The sequence below is a fragment of the Diadema antillarum genome, unplaced genomic scaffold (assembly GCF_040938485.1).
Source record: "Diadema antillarum isolate AM-2024a unplaced genomic scaffold, OU_Dant_1.0 seq00001591_RagTag, whole genome shotgun sequence".
NCBI lineage: Eukaryota > Metazoa > Echinodermata > Echinoidea > Diadematoida > Diadematidae > Diadema > Diadema antillarum.
In genome coordinates this window covers 269,477-287,581 of record NW_027272308.1, presented here as the reverse complement: position 1 = coordinate 287,581, position 18,105 = coordinate 269,477, and the positions used below count along the sequence as shown (strand labels likewise).

General features: G+C 39.4%; 1 protein-coding gene across 1 annotated transcript; it reads left to right on the top strand.

Moving 5' to 3' along the window:
* The first annotated feature begins 110 nt into the window (after window positions 1–110).
* On the top strand, window positions 111–16,343 carry LOC139710951 (nucleolar complex protein 4 homolog). Its single transcript, XM_071622872.1, has 11 exons — window positions 111–254; window positions 2,573–2,824; window positions 3,543–3,647; window positions 5,035–5,187; window positions 7,241–7,378; window positions 8,256–8,418; window positions 9,697–9,757; window positions 10,643–10,753; window positions 12,481–12,644; window positions 14,106–14,302; window positions 16,227–16,343. Exons 1-11 carry the CDS (start codon window positions 111–113, stop codon window positions 16,341–16,343), a joined length of 1,605 nt encoding a protein of 534 aa, XP_071478973.1.
* Window positions 16,344–18,105: the final 1,762 nt, after the last annotated feature.

The window sequence follows — 18,105 nt, the reverse complement described above, 5'->3', positions numbered from 1 at the left end:
CACCGTTTTTTCATAGAGGTGATAGCGTTGCGTGATATCTCACGCAACGTGGGCAAGGCGAGATCGAGAGAGCCGGCGCGGGCACTCCGACGAGCTTTTGAAGAGCAAGCATGGCGGAACACGTGGATTCTATGGAGAAACCTCCTCGTATCGAGAAGAAAAAGATCGGTTCCCGCATCAAGCAGATGACCAAAGATGCCTTGGCCTCGAATGGGCAGAAAGAGAACATCCTGGAAATCCTTGAATACCTGAAGGTAGAGCAGACTACGATTCCAAATAAACTTTTAGGTCTTACACTACAGTGCAGATCGCACCTCCGGCTCCGCTCCAGCTCCGCGCTCCCCTCCGCACTGTGTAGCGCCGGGCCGGGCCAGGGGCGCTGTACTGACACGAACGTTTTGGGGTTGCGGTCGCTGGCTGGTACAGTGTGATTAGCATGTAAATTTTGTAAATTATGTATGGGAAATTAACTTCATAGACTGGAAAAATCCGTTTAAAAATAATTTTTCGACTTTTGCGGCTCTTCTCCGTGGACATGTAACTAGATCTAGATCTATAGGAAAAACATAGACAAGATACAGACCGATCTTTCTTCGAGGTAATTCGGTCAAGAGTGCTTCACCACCTCAGCAAAAAATCTGTCTGGTTCAGTTTTCTTCTTCTTCTTCCAGGTAGAGTGCAGCTTCAAGTTTTGAAGATTATCGCACTGTGAAATGTGTGTGAGTGTGTGGACCCTCACACTCGTCTAAGACAGGATATTGTATTTGTAGCTTTTACGAGTCCCAGAGAGCTGGAGAGTTCGAGAGGGAGCTCGGTGGGGCAATCCTGGGTTTTAGAGGAGGCTTAATTATTTCAGGCTTCTACGGTAAAACGAGGAGTGTTTGCGTGCATTTTAATTTTGCGAGAGCCAAGATTTAGGGAAATTAAAATGCACGCTTAAGTTCTTGTCAACATCACCCATGCCATCATGCATGCATCCATTCACTGTGTAAGCAGTCATGGCTACATCTTTCATCATTTGACATGAACCATGCGCGTGCACTGTTTTCATTGTGCATTTCCCTTGGACTTTGCGGTGATTAGATGCCAAAGCTTAACTCTTGTTAGTGTTAGGATCGAAATTGTGATTTGTATCGCTTGCATTAATCTGAGTGTCGGTGTTGGAGCATCATTTCAGGCAGTTGTGTGGGAGATAACACTAGCACTAGCACTAGTAGTATTAACTACACGCAGCGCTGTCGCGAATCGCGACAGCGCTGCACCCCTTTTCCTTCGCGGACGTTGTTATCGCGCTTATATCGTTCACTGTTTCCTTCATGAATATCTTTATTAATCGTGGAAAACTAAAATATAAGGAACTATCGTAATCTATGATCATCATTCAATAACCGGTGTGCGATTTTTTGTTTAATTACGTCTAAGACTTACCGAAATCTATGGCTGAAATCAGGTCTGTAAACGTCCTTACTGCTTCACTCCTCATCTGCGTGTTATATGAATAGCATTCACTCTCGTATACTACAACGTAGGTAGTCGGAGATAGTCGGATGACCCCGACTCAAAAAGGTCAAATCATTGCCGGTGCAGCACGCACGGATCTACTGCAAGTTTTACGTAACACATGAAACGCACGGGCGCACGGGCGTAGGTAAAAAGCAACCACTTCTGAATGCGCATGCGTGGTAGTTTGTTGATTTTTTGAAGCTCTCGAAGGAAAAGATGCCACCGCACGATCTATACTCCGAAAAAATCAACAATAAGGTCTGGATACCAACAAAACGCCGAATTCAACTCAACAATCAGGAAAATATGCTGTAGGTAAGTGTTGCAATTATATTACTCTTAAAATCATACAAAATAAAAAGTATTTTATGTGATTTTGCCGTCAATAGTGACGGTCGGTTACAACGTTGAAACACTAACACATGTCAGACCCTGTTCACAGTGTCTGGTCAGGCTATAGTAGTATCAAATGTTTAGCACAGAAATAGCACCGAAATTGCATTTGGATGTGGCTGCACATAACACCATAGTGCAGTGGGTACCCAGTATGGCATGAGCTTATTCATGTGTTGATGTACAGTATAGTCACACACATGTGGCTGTATTCAGCCACTCAGAATATGGCTAGATCTAGATGTGATTTTGGAATGGTGCCCAAAAACATTTTAAGCAGCAAAGTCTACAACAATCTGCTATGATTGATGTGAAGCAGGACACTTTCCAAGTGATTTATACCATATATTTTATTATTCAGTCTATCTGTCCATATTTCTGTCTCTCTCTCCCTCTCTGTACTGATGTATGTTCATGTACATTCTTTTTAACTAAGTCATGAGAGCATACAGTATCTATGTATTTCTATCTGTTTTGATTTTTTTTTTTAACCATAGAGCAGATTATTCACTGATATTAAAGACGTGTAACATTGATTTAATAAGTCCAGGCTACATGTAGCCTGTACATACCCAGTATTTACACCACACAACAAATATGATTCATGAATATCAAACCCTCCATTAATGATAGTATCACACTTTTGCCTCTTATTTTGTGTGTGTTTCAATATAAGTCGGAAGACAAGGATGCGGTGAAAGCTTCCATACAGGCCACCAACAAGATCTTCTCAACCTTGCTCGCCCGAGATGCGATGAAGTCATCTTCGTCTTCGTCATCCAAGCCCTCACTGGTAGACAAAGACCCTCAGTCCTCTCCACTGAGTGATGACGAAAAACACCGCAGCTGGCTGAGAGCCAAGTACAGCGATGCCATCAAATGCCTTTCGCGAGTAGTTGGCACCGTCCCCGGCTCCCGTATAGCACAGGTGAGTGAAGTACTAACACTGTATTTGGTTCTTTTGCAAATTATAAACTGGCAAAATAAGCATTTCAACTACTATAGTTGTAGCTCGAGCAGTCACGCCTCGTGAAGATCATTGATGGATGTGTGAATTAGGAAAATTTGAATGCATTTACAGAGTACATGATATTAAAAAAAAAAAGATAATCATAAATCTGAGGTGAGTGATGTATAGAGGTATTGAAGCAACAAATGCTGCTGTTAGATTTGTGAAAGGAAACAATGCCGATGGCAGATTATAGTGGATTTGGATTAGAAGTTTGGTGTGAATTTACAAGTAATTGTGAACACATTTTTTTGAAATGTACGAGAAATGCTTGAAATATCGCCTCTGATGAGTGCCTTTATAACTTTATAACTTTGTTATTTGAATCATAAGCTTACCATACTTCTTTTAAACACAAGTGGTATCATGAAATGTAAATAAGCCTGTATAATTCAGTGGAATTATTAGCTTTTACAGTTTGCAAAGCAATATTAAAAATGATTGTTTTTTTTAAACAAAGTGAATATAATAAAATCAAAGTGTGTGACATAGCATCACATGTGAGCCTGAGAGTGTGTTTTCAAACTCTTTCTGTACAAAATTCAAATTAATTTGAATTTAATTTTAAATCTCCAATTAAAGGTTGGGATTGCCTTTCTGTGGTGTGATTTTGTTCTTCCTCATTTTGTTTTCATAGGATCTCGCCCTGAGTACGCTGATGAAATTTGTAGTGCAAGAATCCCATCATCCGTTGAAGGTGGATCCCAACAATGCCTATTCTTTTCCTGCTCACATCATCACTGTAAGTAATATTGTATGCCAAAATGATCTAGCTATACCAAAATGGTATAGCCATACGATGAATTTATGTGTCTGAACGCTGACTCATGAAAGGTCATATGACGAAAAGTCGTAAAACAAAATGAGGGTCATGGCGTCCTTTTAAACAAGAACTCGGTAGCAACTCACGTTTCCGTGTGTCTTTGATATGAACGTAGATAAGGACCATAGAACGGTACTTCCAGGCAGGGCTTAACGCGAGTGTGTGCAAAAGGTGACCTTACCTCTCCATGGATGAGGACCAGGCAGTGGCTAGCGGTGACCATAACAACATGCGCAGTGGAGTAACTGTGCTTCTATGCTTTTATTATTTAGTTGAAATATGTGTCAGAACGGTTCATGGGCTGTACGATGAAAATTTTGTATGAAGTTTCTTTATCAATTTTTTGTAATAAACGTTTGCTGTCTGTACAGAGAGCTTATCTAGCTGAACTTTCTCTGATATAGCAACTTCTGTTTTGCAACCCACAAATTGCCACAGCTTCGTGTGTTACAAGTGTTCATGGAATATTTGCTATGCACTCTGTGTGTACTTTGAGTTGTAGTGTTAATTGAGAGATTCACAGCAAGGTTTATCCAGCAGGGGAAAGACTCTCTCATGTCCTTCACCCTTCCTATCATCTTGCCAGATAAAATGTGGAGCAGTTTATTGAGAACCTTTGCATCCTCTCCATGATGCAAAGAGGTAAAACTGCTTACAGGTTTGTTTGCTAGTTAACAAAACTCTTTAACATGTATGGACTCTAAAGGTAATGCATATAATTGGCCTTGTGAATCATGTAAGTGCTGATCCTCTAATGACATACAGTGTACATCAATTGTTTGTTCTTTAAAACTTCCAGTTAGCTAATAGTAAATTAGTTGATTATATCAGAAAGACTCTGGATAAGCAAATAAAAACTGAAATATGGGGACTGATGTACGTGAACAATATAACAAGTCATGAATACAACAGAGGCAATAACTGTGCACCAGTTACACAAGTACACACAGTTACACAAGTAAACAAGTGTGTCCAACTCTAATAAAAGTGAGTAAACGTGAACAAGTTATTAAGACAGGTCAAGGGTTCAGCCTCTAAATATTTTTCTCATGAAGCTTGATTCCAGATGAGTCTGTGATCAAGTTGGCCCGTTTGCATAAAACTATGGTAATGTTACAATTAATGGTAACTCTACACTCATTGGTAACCGTCAATGATTTCTTAGCTCTGATTGGCCGAAGAATAGTGTTGCTATTTGGTTTACCATTACTTGCAGAGTTACCATTAATTGTAAAGTAATTGCCAAGTTATGGCGTGATGTACCTATCTCAGTAAGATCTGCCAATTGATTTTGTTCCGCCGGCAGCTTTTGTTACCCCAGTTGCTGTCGCAGAAGGTTGTCATGAGCGAGCTGATTGGCCAGTTCAAGGAGCACATGGTGTACGACGACGTCAGGCACCACGCGTTGCAGCACTTGTACCGTCACATCTCCAGAGTGGCCTGGGAGAAACTCAGTCAGGTGTGTGGTCATTTCTGCCCAAAATTGATAACTATATTCATTTGAGCAGTTTATCTGCAGAATTTCAGCAGTTGAACTGTCATTGAGTGATCTGACATTCATGTGATCTCTCCTCCCACCACCTTTTTGTCCCCGCCGAACGAGTTCGAGCAGGGGACTATGAAACGGGCTCCGTACGTGTGTGTGTCTGTGCGTCCGTCCGTGCGTCGTAGCGTCCGTCCGTCCGTCCGTCTGTGCGTCCGTCCGTCCGTCCGTCTGTGCGTCCGTCCGTGTGTGCGTCCGTGTGTGATCAAAATGTTCAGTTTGCTACTTCTCTGTCATTTATGAGCCAATTTTGATTCTGTTTGCTTTATATGATAGCACTACATGGGAGCTTTAAAACTTGTACACAGAATTTCAGTTGTGACCTTTGACCTTGACCTTTGACCTATATTGTACATTTTGCTACAAAATGCTACTCCTTCGCCATTTCTAACCCGATTTCGATTCCATTTGCTTTATGTGATGGCACTAGGTGAGGGCTTCAAAACTTCTACACAGAATTTTGACCTTTGACTTCTTTGACCTTTGACCTTGATTTTTGACCTATATTGTACATTTTGCTACAAAATGCTACTCCTTCGCCATTTATAACCCGATTTCGATTCCGTTTGCTTTATATGATGGCACTAGTTGAGGGCTTCAAAACTTCTACACAGAATTTTGACCTTGGACTTCTTTGACCTTTGACCTTGATTTTTGACCTATATTGTGCATTTTGCTACAAAATGCTACTCCTTCGCCATTTCTAACCCGATTTCGATTCCGTTTGCTTTATGTGATAGCACTAGGTAAGGGCTTCAAAACTTTTACACAGAATTTTGACCTTTGTCTTCTTTGACCTTTGACCTTGATTTTTGACCTATTTTGTACATTGGCTACAAAATGCTACTCCTTCGCCATTTCTAACCCAATTTCGATTCCATTTGCTTTATGTGATGGCACTAGGTGAGGGCTTCAAAACTTCTACACAGAATTTTGACCTTTGACTTCTTTGACCTTTGACCTTGATTTTTTACCTATATTGCACATTTTGTTACAAAATGCTACTTCCGGCGGGGACATATATTACGCACCGCGTAATTTCTACTTTTCCTTGTTTTTTTTTCCACAGGGATGAGAATATTGAGCCAAAGGAAGCTATTACAAATGCATTTAGTCCCGGGCCAATGCATTATAACCCAGTTGTATTTTATGTAAATGCTTCTATATACGGTACAAATAAAAAGATTGTAATTGTGTTCAGGGCCCCTGATGTGGTAGTTTTGTCAGTTATCCACCTTTTAAAGGGATAGTACAGTATTGGTGGAGATGAGAATTGGGCTTTTAACTTTTTGCGAGATACCAAGAAAACACTTATGATATAGTACAGAGCATACTATTTTAAGAGGAATTCAAAGTTTATTTGATGAAAATTGGGTTTGGAATGACTGAAACATCCAAAAACAAAGTAAAACAAAGCGATCGTAATAAAGTGTGGGTCCCTCACTTTATTAGAATCGCTCTTTTTTGGATATCTCAGCCATTTCAAAACCAATTTTCATCAAATAAATGTTGAATTCCTCATAGCATTACATGCTCTGTCATATTTCATAAGAGGTTTCTCATTATCTCACAAAAAAAATGTTAGAAACCTGAAATTAGGTCTCAACCAAAGCTGTACGATCCCTTCAAGTGGTGCAACTGGGCAGATACATAAAAATCAAATCTGTCTTGAAGCTAAGATGAAAGTCAAGACCAATGAGAGTCTTGTCTTCATATTTTTCACTCTTTTTTTTTGGGGGGGGGGGGTGGAGGCATGGCACTGTGAGAAAGAAATCGAGTTCACTCGTTGCTTATCTTCATGTAATAAAATGTTAATCCACTCCAGAGGATGCATCATTCAGGATGTTGCCAGTTTGATAGCAATTGCTCTTGGAATTTCAGTGTGCAAGACTCGTACAATTGATTGTATGTTGCAAAGGGGTGTTAGCACTAGATGGAGCAAGGATCTTGTGTTGTATCTCTCCTGCAGACAGAACTAACTGTCGCATGCAACAACATTGTGCTCCTCCTGAATACCGTCTCTATGCCGACGGATGATGAAAGCATCAACAATTTTCTGGGAGTCGCGCCAGACCCAGAAGACCATGTGAAGATAACAAGTGTGAAGGTGAGACACACATTTAAAAAAAAATGAATTTCATGTACTATTTAGCTCCCTGAATTAAAAGATGCTGTGTAATTGAAGACTTGGTATCACTGTTTTACTGCTTTTGGTAACTACTTTACATCTGATCTATTTCCAACAGATTTTCATGTGTTTGGTGATAAATTGTATTGGGAACATAAGGGAATAATCTCATGTTCAAAGTACTGTGGGTATAGAATAGGGTAATCTTTTTAATGTTGTTGAACATTTTGGGAAAGATACCTTGCAGTGTGTTGAGAAAGATTGACATTTCATGAAAGATTAAATGCTCAAGAAACTTCAGTGCTGATGTAGGGTACACATGTTCAGATGCCCATATGGAAACATAATAATATGGGAGAATTACCTTTAAACTAGAATCAGTTATTTTGTATATCTTTGAAATAATTTGAAACTCGGTTTGTAGTAATGAATTGATAATGTGAAATATTTTTTTACATCAGAATCTGATACCCAAAATATGGGTTGTTGAGTATATTACATGTAAACTTTCAAACTTTCAAAACTTTCAATTGTATAAAGAGTATACAGTTATTGATAGGTGAAAGACTTAAACATTCTGAAATTACCTGCCATTTTGTGGGAATCAAATGAAAAGAACACATACCAACAACAGTAGCGGATATAATGATAAATTTTGTTGTCTCCACGCACTCTATTTCAAAGTGATTGTTGTTGCTATTATTATTGTTATTATTGTTATTATTATTTTATTATAATTATTATTATTATTGTATTATTATTGTTGTTGTTATTATTATTATTATTATTATTATTATTATTATTATCATTATTATTATTATTATTGTTTCATTTTTCCCCTATAACCCACCATCAGGAACACCAGCGTGTCTTCACAAACACCTGGCTTGCTTTCCTGCGACTGCCACTCCCAACGTCCGTCTACAAGCAGGTCCTAGTCAACATCCACGAGAATGTCATGCCCCACATGACCAGTCCTCTCCTGCTCACTGACTTCCTCACAGCTTCCTACGACATAGGTCAGTGTTGATGGACCGAGAGTGATGTGACACTCAAGCTTGGACAATTTGTTCGTACAGTGCACTCCCATTAATAACAAACACGGTTATAGTGAAACTCCACTTACAACGAAGTAAAAATTCAGGCTGCAGTCATTATCTGCTCTTTGTGTTTTTATTGTTTGTTTGTTTGGTTATAGTGAAATTTTGATATAATGAAAAAAAGCTGCCGGTCCCGAGGACTTTGTTATAACAGGAGTCCACTGTATTCTGTTTTTACGGGGGTCTCTCTTTACGCAGGGCTCAACATTAGCTGTGGCCAGGTAGCCCGGGGCCAGTAGAAATTGATGTCGGGCCACCCAACCCACGGCTATCCTTTGGTGGCCCAATCAGACACTGAAGATTTTAGATTTAAGATTTTAGTGGTGGCCCGAATGGGCACTGAAGATTCAAAATGGATTGTTATGTGTCCGTTTATTTTTGGGCACCAAAATTTCAGATTTGAAGATTTAGTGGCCTGAATGGGCCACCAGAGAAAACAAAATTAGTGTTGAGCCCTGCTTTATGGCAGTCTCGCAGAAAATGTTACAACGGTTCTCCCTCTAAATGTGTTTTCACTATCGATACCTTTACCTGCCATCAAATTGTCGGTTTATCTCTAATATCATCTCTTGAGTATATCTCATCGTTCCTCACTCCTGGGTTAAAGAATTTCCACGGTGCTGTAGCAATATATCTTGTGACCTGTCAAGCATAACAGAAGAGTATCCATGATATTTGGAGATAGAAACAAAAAGAATAGGAAAAAGCAACTAATAGAAACAGAGTAATTCATTTAATTGGAAAAAAAGTCCAATCTGTGCATGTTGTAATTCCCATTCATTTTTTCTAAAGGGTAGAGACACCTAGTTGGGCAAAATTGCCCTAATGGGGGTAACCAGAGAGTACAATTTTTGTAGAAGAGGAACTCCCGCTTTGGTGTCAAATTAGAAAGAAAAGAACCAAGTCGCCATAGTTTATACATTGCACATGTTCTGTTTGTTGTTGGGTTTTTTTTCAAGTATTCATCTGATATTTCTCATTTATATTTTCATTCTTTCTCAATTCCATATTTTCTCCTTCCTGTTATTTAACTATTACAGATTGTCTGTTTCCTGGTTTCATTTGTTCCAGCAATGGAAAACATTGAAAGAAAAGTGCTCTGATTAATTTTCTGAATTAATTTGATAAGAGAAATATTAATCTGTATATGATGATTCATTACAATAGTAGTTTTTCTTTCTCTCTGTCCTGTTACAGGTGGCGCCATCAGTCTTCTGGCTCTCAATGGCATCTTCATTCTGGTCAATGAATACAACCTGTAAGTAGGCACTGGCATGAAGGTTAATTTGCATTGTGTGCGTCAGATAGGACAACATATTTCAGGCTTCCCTAAATTACTGTATATGCCGAATATTTCATGAGGTTTTCATTTTTAAGAAATTCGCAAGTCAGGTACTATTCACGAATTTAAAGACACTTGAAAATATTGACTCTGATTGCGATATGAATGTGACGTGCATATATACATTTCTACGTTCAGTACTATGCTCACAGTCATGAATTTAACCACTCTTGAAATTGTCGTGAATCTCGATTCGCGAAAATTTAGACTCGCTAAATATGTGGCGTATACCATAGTTAAATTACGTTTTCCTTGGACATCATGAAACCTAGGTACAGTTTTAAGGAGATGCATGTGTGTCTGTATATGTACCCCTCCCCCCCCCCCCCCCAACAACGCACACACAAATATTTTGTACAGTGGAACCAGGCTCCTTATTATGAGGTCAAATATAGTGAGATACCTGATAAAAACAAGGTAATTTTGCAGGTCACATTCTTCTCAAATATTCTTTTATTTTTTCCCCTGATATGACAAGATGCCCAATATCATGTGAAGATTCCAGTGGTCCCAAAGCAGCTTGTATTAATTGTTAGGTTCTTCTGTATCGGGAAATCTTGCCCTTTTCACAGTTATGTGAAAAGGAAGATATTATATGACATTTGCAAAAGTAGCCGGGAAATTGAGACATTGTGTTGAGATAATTTTATGTGACTTGCCTACCATGACAAATGTAGTTGGTAAAGAAAAATTATATAAATTCATTCTTTTTTCTTTTAAATACAAGCATTATACCATGCAAGTGAGGACTGTTTCCCTCAACAGATTACAGCATGACACAATTATGTTTCATTCATACAGAGAGTATCCAGAGTTCTTCACCAAGTTCTACGCCTTGTTTGAACCATCCGTCTTCCACGTCAAGTACAAAGCTCGGTTCTTCCACCTCGCAGACCTGTTCTTGTCCTCAACGTAAGCAAGAAACACACACCTCTACTTCCACAGTTAGATTTGTGACAAGTCATCTTTTTTACAATGTATTACCCCGTTTACAGTGCAGGGCTGGGCTGAGCCCGGGCCGAGCCTGGCCTCAATTGCGGTACTCGGCCCTGCAATTTTGTCCGTTTACAGTGGAGGGTTCAGCCCGGGCTTTTAATTAAAACCTTTCAATATTTTGTCATAGTGGCGCTCTGCTTGTAAACAAACGACTATTATTGGGAGCGCGCTGGTCGCAATTTGGTACCGCATTTGGCCCAGTTTGCGTTTACAGTGAGAAAAGGTCGGGCTCGGCCGCGGTGGAGCCGTGGCCGAGACTACCTCCAGAGCTTGGCTAAATGCGCGGCCGATTTTGGTACCGCATTTGGCCTTTTGCGCATTTACAGTGAAATGAAAGCCGGGCTCGGCCGCGGCCGAGCCCGGCCTTTTCACTCACTGTAAACGGGGTCTTGGATGCAGAAACTCAGGTATTGAGATCGTGGTGTTGAGATTTCCTGTACTGTAAAACACAATATTTTCTTGGCATGAAATTTTTGCGAATGGGAGCTGACAACCTTATTCGCAGCATGAAATTTTTGCGAGTTGCCTCTAACATTCAATGCATGTAGTGTAGTCAAGATCTTTAGCGTGCATTTTAATTTCGCAAAATTCAGTTCTTGCGAAATTTGTGAAATTAAAATGCACGCGAACATTCCTCATTTTACAGTAATTACGTGGTGTTTAATTGGTGAAATGTACCGGTAGTTGTGAAGGAAAGGGTTTCCCTTTACAGGCATTGAATTAGGAGTTATTAATTTCCTGTAAGACTTAGTTAGTGGGGCATACAAAATCATAACTGAACACATTGACCCATTATCATTGTGTACTGGAAAATTTTATGCAGTAATTTTCACAATACTTTCCCTGCAGCAAGGCTTATTCTCATTTATGCCCTTAGTAGTTGTAATTTGGATGTTATGATTAAACACAGAGGGGAATAGATTTTAAGTAGAAGAGTATGTTACATTGGCATAAATATTAACTCCTCCAGTGAAAATTCATATGACAAATTGGCTTACATGTTAAATTAGTGAGGATAGAAGAATAGAAACCCTCTTGAACATCATATTCTTTCTCATGCAATTATAATGAGAGTAATGGCAAGTGTTCTCATTGCCAAAAGTAGGCCAAACCTTGCATAGCTCTTTGTGCATACTCTTTGATTGGTCTTACCTGGTTTTGTGCATGAATGCTTAACTATTTGCAAACAGGAAAAGGAGGAAAATATATTTTGGCTGAGAGTAATGTGGCTGGTTAAAGACTGAATCAGATTTGGAGGACACTGGCGATCGTGTTGATGAGAAAGCAAGATCCAACACATAAATAATGAGACAGAATTGGTGTCTTTGTTCTCCTTGGAACTTGCAAGAGAAACATATTGGAAGAGAGTTCATATTAGACCCATGTGTCTCACAGACTATAGTCTTGGGTTACAGATGCTCTCTGACACGTGTCATTACCAAACCTATACAAACACACACTGACATTTTGAGTGCACAATCCAGTGAGTTCGTGAAATCATTTCATAAACTCATTGGAATGTGCACTAATAAACGTTGCAAGGTGGTAGCCAAATAGATTGTATGTGTATGTTTGATTATTTACCATGTACATGTATGTATAGACAGATATAATAGAAATGTATGTATGTTTGTTTTCTTCAGGCATTTACCAGCATATGTGGTGGCTGCCTTTGCCAAGCGGCTGTCCCGCCTGTCCCTGACGGCGCCCCCACAGGCCCTGCTGATGATCATTCCGTTTGTGTGCAACCTCCTGATGAGGCACCCGAGCTGCAAAGTGTTGATTCACAGGCCGGACGGACCAAGGGGTAAGCAAGTCATCCAAATGTGTGTGTGTGTGTGTGTGTGTGTGTGAGTGTGTGTGCTTGAGAGCAGTACACGCAGCAGGTATCTATGATACTGAACCTTACTGATTATTATGGTTTAAAAAGTAATACAGTGGAAACTCGATATAACGAGATGGTTGGGACCGAGTCGTTTTCCTCGTTATAGCCGATATCTCGTTATATCAGTAGGCATAAAAGAAAGCATAACATGAAGACATTAATTTGCACATGTGGGACTACCCATCATCTTTCAATCAATACTGATAACATGATAATGTGTGTGAGGGAATTACTCACCTTTATGGGTAAGAAGATGTTTTTTGCCAATGAAATCCAATATCAAGAATGTGTTTCTTATTAATTGTAAATGTTTGAATTTGTAAATTTATATAGCTTGCGATTGTGTCAAGATCGTCTGTGGATTGGTATGTGATTATGGTATGGGTGTGTGTTGTGTGTGGAAAGCTTGGTCTGCACAATGCTGTGTGTGCATGTATACGTAGGCCGTCCCACCACATTTTCTGCATGTATCAGTGTGCGCGCACACACACACATACACGTACAACATGCGGTGCTAGCTGGAGTGCACTGAAGAAAATATGTGTGTACAAGACAGTTTTTGCGCATGGAGCTTTACAATCTCGGAAGATGATAGCACAGGCGAAGTAAAGCTTTAGGCCTACAAAAGACATTTTGCTTTACCTCGCTATAACAGGTTTGATTGGCTATGTTTTTCTTTGTTTTGAAGTCACAAAATTTATCTCGTTATAGCAGTTATTTCGTTATAGCCGATCTCGCTATAAGAGTAGCATTTTACTGTAGACTTGTGTGGAAGGAAATTTGGGTCCGGGAAAATTTCCTCGTAATAACCGATATCTCGTTATAGCAGTGTTCGTTATACCGAGTTTCCCCTGTACTTCATTTACCTGCTTATTATTATTATCAGTGAAATCATGCAGCACTCCTTTTTATAACAAAATAATCCCCCCCCAAAAAAAAAAAAAAAAAAAAAAGTTTAGTGGTCTGGATTCAGAGGAGAGTAATACTGATGAAAAAAAGAATATGGATTCACATTTGTTGATTGTATTTTTTGACATGAGAAGTTGTTTTGTATATTTGGTTTGCACATTTATGAATTCAAGTGGAAGCTGTATCAATGAATGAAATGGAAAGACTTGTTTGTTTAAGTCTAAAACAGCACAGAAAAGGGGAGTGTATTAATGCAATCAGTATTGGTGACATCTACTGACATTGTCAAGTCTAACAGAATGACTTTAATTCAGTTCAAATCAAATTATATTTTCAGTGTCACATTTTTTTTCCAGGTAAAATTACAAATGACTTGATGGTCTATTTGACCATTTTCTCGGTTGAAAACTCCATGTATACCTTCCACTTCATCTTATTTATTGTCCTGTCACTTCCTTTCCCCACCTCCCACAGAGGTTTCTGGTGACCCCTACAGGATGGAGGAACCAGACCCGGCTAAGAGCCGCGCCCTGGAGAGCTCCCTGTGGGAGCTGCAGACATTGAGGTCCCACTACCACCCGGGTGTGTCAAACAGCGCGGCCAGCCTCGAGAGACCCCTCCCTAAGATGGAGTGGAACATGGCGGAATATCTGGAGCTCACCGTTCAAGAGGCAAGACCTTGTGTTCTCTCCTCTGCTGATTACTTGTGTCTATATGTGTGTATTTGTGTGTGTGTGTGTGTGTTGTGTATGTGTTTCACTCAGAAAGACATGTCCGTCTGTCTGTCTCTCTGTTTCAGGATGTGTCTCTGTCTGTCCATTTAAATCCTTGAAAGTTTGTTTTAGTTACAGACATACTACTGTAGTACTTGTAATTAGCAATGTTTAGGAAAGTAATGGCAGCAAATGTTACTTTTTTTGAAAGGTCAAAGGTCACAGGCAGAGGTCAGTGAACTTTAGGGCCCAATGTTAAGTTTTTAGGGCGCGTTTCGTTTGTGGCTTGTAACTTTTGATGTATCCGTCTGTTTATGACCAAACTTAGATGGTAGATGTCCCTTTGGAAGTTGAAGGTTACCACAAGGTCAAAGGTCACAGACAGGGGTCAACAAACTTTTAGGGCCCAATGTTAAGTTTATATGGCGCGTTTTGATTATGACTCATAACTTTTGATCCCTTTGTCTGTTTGTGACCAAACTTGGATGGCAGATGTCCCTTGAGGAGGTGAAGGTCATCACAAGGTCAAAGGTCACGTACAGGGGTCAACAAACTTGTAGGGCCCAATGTTAAGTTTATATGGCGCGTTTCGATTGTGGCTCGTAGCTTTTGATCCCTATGTCCGTTTGTGACCAGACTTGGACGGTAGATGTCCCTTGGGGAATTAAAGGTCATCACCAGGTCAAAGGTCACAGAAAGGGGTCAGCAAATTTTTAGGGCCCATTAAGTTTTTATGGCACGTTTCGACTATGGCTCATAACTTTTGATCCCTTTGTCTGTTTGTGACCAAACTTGGATGGTAAATGTCCCTTGGGGAGTTGAAGGTCACCACAAGGTCAAACTTCATAGGCAGGTCAATGAACTTCTGCGAGCTAGAAAAATATTAATTTCTTGTACACGAATGGTCGAGACACTATTTGGCACTTGCCTTGTTCCATGTTATACTGGTCCATTCCTGAAGAAGTTACTGGTCCGACAGTGATTCTTACTGGTCAGGGACCCCTCGGACCAGTGCCAGTGTGCAGCATTGGTTATCCCCGCAAACTGTGTCAGTGAACGATCTACACTGTATATTTCAGTACAGTTGAAGAGGCTCTAAAGGTGTTTGCAGAAGGGGGAAAATGCACAGTGGTCCTGGTGGGGTGGCAAGTTCCAGCGGACTCGAGATGTGATTGGTATCTCTGAGCTCCTCCTGTAAACTTGCTAGAGAGAATGGAGAGTTTGTTTGAGGCTCAAGTTTCCTTATACCTGTGTACTTGGGTCATAGATACTCTCCGACATCATCATTACCTTGTATTAATTAGTAAGGTGTTTCATTTCTTCCAGCCGTAAAGTATAAGAGCAGATGTTGGGGCACTTTAACCCACCGAGGACGAGTCCCGAGTATACTCGGGCAGGGGTCTATGGGAAATGCATGTTGTAGCAAAGTCAGTACATCCTCAACGGGTTAAGTTGCAGTGTATGAGCAGAAAAATGATAGGTGTACATCTGTAGTTTAGATTTTATTTTGTTTAATACTGTTTTTTCATATGATAGATATATTGGTAGGTTTTATCAGTCTGTGCTATTCATCATACAACTCTCCTTACTCTTCATTAAAATGTATTGTATGATGCAGTAAAGCTGTGTACAGCCACATATTCAACAGTTGTGTTGGGCAGTTGCATAGCAGTTGCTTGTCAAGCATGGTGTTGTATACCATAGGTGCCCATGACCTCTACTCGTGCTAAGGAGCATCACAATACAAGAGCATTCTTTAAAAGCTTCATTTCAGTTGTAGGAATGTTTGTGACTGCCACGACCATGACAGGATTGCAATGATGTATTTGTTTGTGTTTAGCTTTTTTTGCTCATTAGTATTTTGCTGTGTGTCTTTTTGTAGATGGTTGCCAAGGAAACCAAGAAAAAGATGAAAACGATGCCGTTGGAGTTTGAACCGCCGCGAGGTCTTCTTGGAGGAGGACAGGACTTGTTTGATGGTAGATTCTGGGAATTCTAATGAACACTTGAGCGGGACTCAATTTGTTGTTTTTTTACCGTCTTTTCCCATGGAGAATCTTCAGTGAGAAAGTGTGTACTACTTTCCAACGAACTCTTGTCATGTGACGCGTTGAAAGGTACAACATCTGTCATCCCTCATCATTACCGTGACCTTTGTGCCATGATCTGTCCACACCTCTGCGCCGAGTTTAATCTCCTTTTTTCGGAGGCCATTTCATGTGCTGGACCTTTGCTAGGAAAAGCAAAGCCCTGCAGATAGCATTGTGTTGATTGAGATACATGTATCTAGCAGCACCATGTGATTTTCACAAAATGTGTACACATTTCCATGGTATTAAACTTAAAATCTTTTTAAAAAATGCCTCTTGATATGTATGCATGCATGTTGTGGATGAGATGGTGTTCCTCCACTCCCCATACCTTCTAACCTGTTGAATGAAAACTTATGAATTTCTGTCATAATCCATGGGGATATTCTGTGAATGTACATGTATAATTCTTAAAGGACAAGTTCACCTTCATAAACATAAGGATTGAGAGAATGTAGCAATATTAGTAGAACACATCATTGAAAGTTTGAGGAAAATCAGACAATCCGTTCAAAAGTTATGAATTTTTGAAGTTTTTGTGCAGTAACCGCTGGATGAGAAGACTACTCCAGTGTATGAATAACTTAGATGTCACATGCGTACAACAATATAAGGAAAATATAAAGAGAATTTCACAAAATGCCATCTTTTGAAAAAAGTACACATTCCCCTGACTCGTTACCGACAAATGTTATGGGTAATATTATTCCCCCTGCCTTTAGAAAGAGGCAAGTCAAGAGCTCTTTTATTATGCGAAAAAAATGAAAATATGTTGAATTTTCTTTTACATTTTCTTTATACTGTTGTACGCATATGACTCACAAGCTGTAGTAGTCTCCTCATCCAGCGGTTCCAACACAAAGATTTTAAAAATTCATAACTTTTGCATCGATTGTCCAATTTTCCTCAAACTTTCACTGATGTGTTCTACTAATATTGTTGCATTCTCTCAATCCTTATGTTTATGAAGGTGAACTTGTCCTTTAATATGATACATTATTTCTGTTTATAGATATGAGATTCACAAACTGTGAGATACATGTAATTGCTTCACAAGATGACCTATGGATCCAGAATTATACAAGTGATAGTTTTTCAAGTACTCTACAGGGTGTATAAAAAAAAGTTACACTTTTGAAAAAATTGTCTAAATTACATTTCAAAATGTTTGAAAGATTTTTTTCATATTTATGAATGCCAAATAGTCTCATCTATTGAGTGCAATCAACAAAACAAATTTTTGTTCACGCTTGGCTGAACACTGACGCTCTTTGTCCAGAGTGTGAAAAATGACTTGCGCCAAATTGAAAGAAGATGGAAAATTCAGCCAGCAGTCCAAATAAGTGCTCTCATTCAAACAAATTGCTCTTTTGCTTAAAGCTTTGATTATGTTATGATAGTCTGAGATTTTGTTGTCAGTTTTATCTTAATTCTAATGATTTCATTTCTAAATTAATTGGTGAGAATTAAAGTGTGTAATTACTTCAAGATCTTTAAAGCACAGTTTTCACAATACACGGACACATTTATTGGTTCATTCAGTGAATGAGTGATTGCTTGCTTGTTTGCTTGTTTGATTGATTGAATGATTGATTGATTGATTGATTGAGTGATTGATTGATTGATTGATTGATTGATTGATTGATTGATTGATTGATTGATTGGATTGAT

Excerpts from the sequence above, each read along its gene's own strand:
- LOC139710951 (XM_071622872.1), top strand. The coding sequence starts at position 111 with ATGGCGGAACACGTGGATTCTATGGAGAAACCTCCTCGTATCGAGAAG. Across the intron at positions 3,648-5,034 it reads TTCCTGCTCACATCATCACT|CTTTTGTTACCCCAGTTGCT; the intron begins GTAAGTAATATT and ends TTCCGCCGGCAG. Across the intron at positions 14,303-16,226 it reads TGGAGCTCACCGTTCAAGAG|ATGGTTGCCAAGGAAACCAA; the intron begins GCAAGACCTTGT and ends GTCTTTTTGTAG.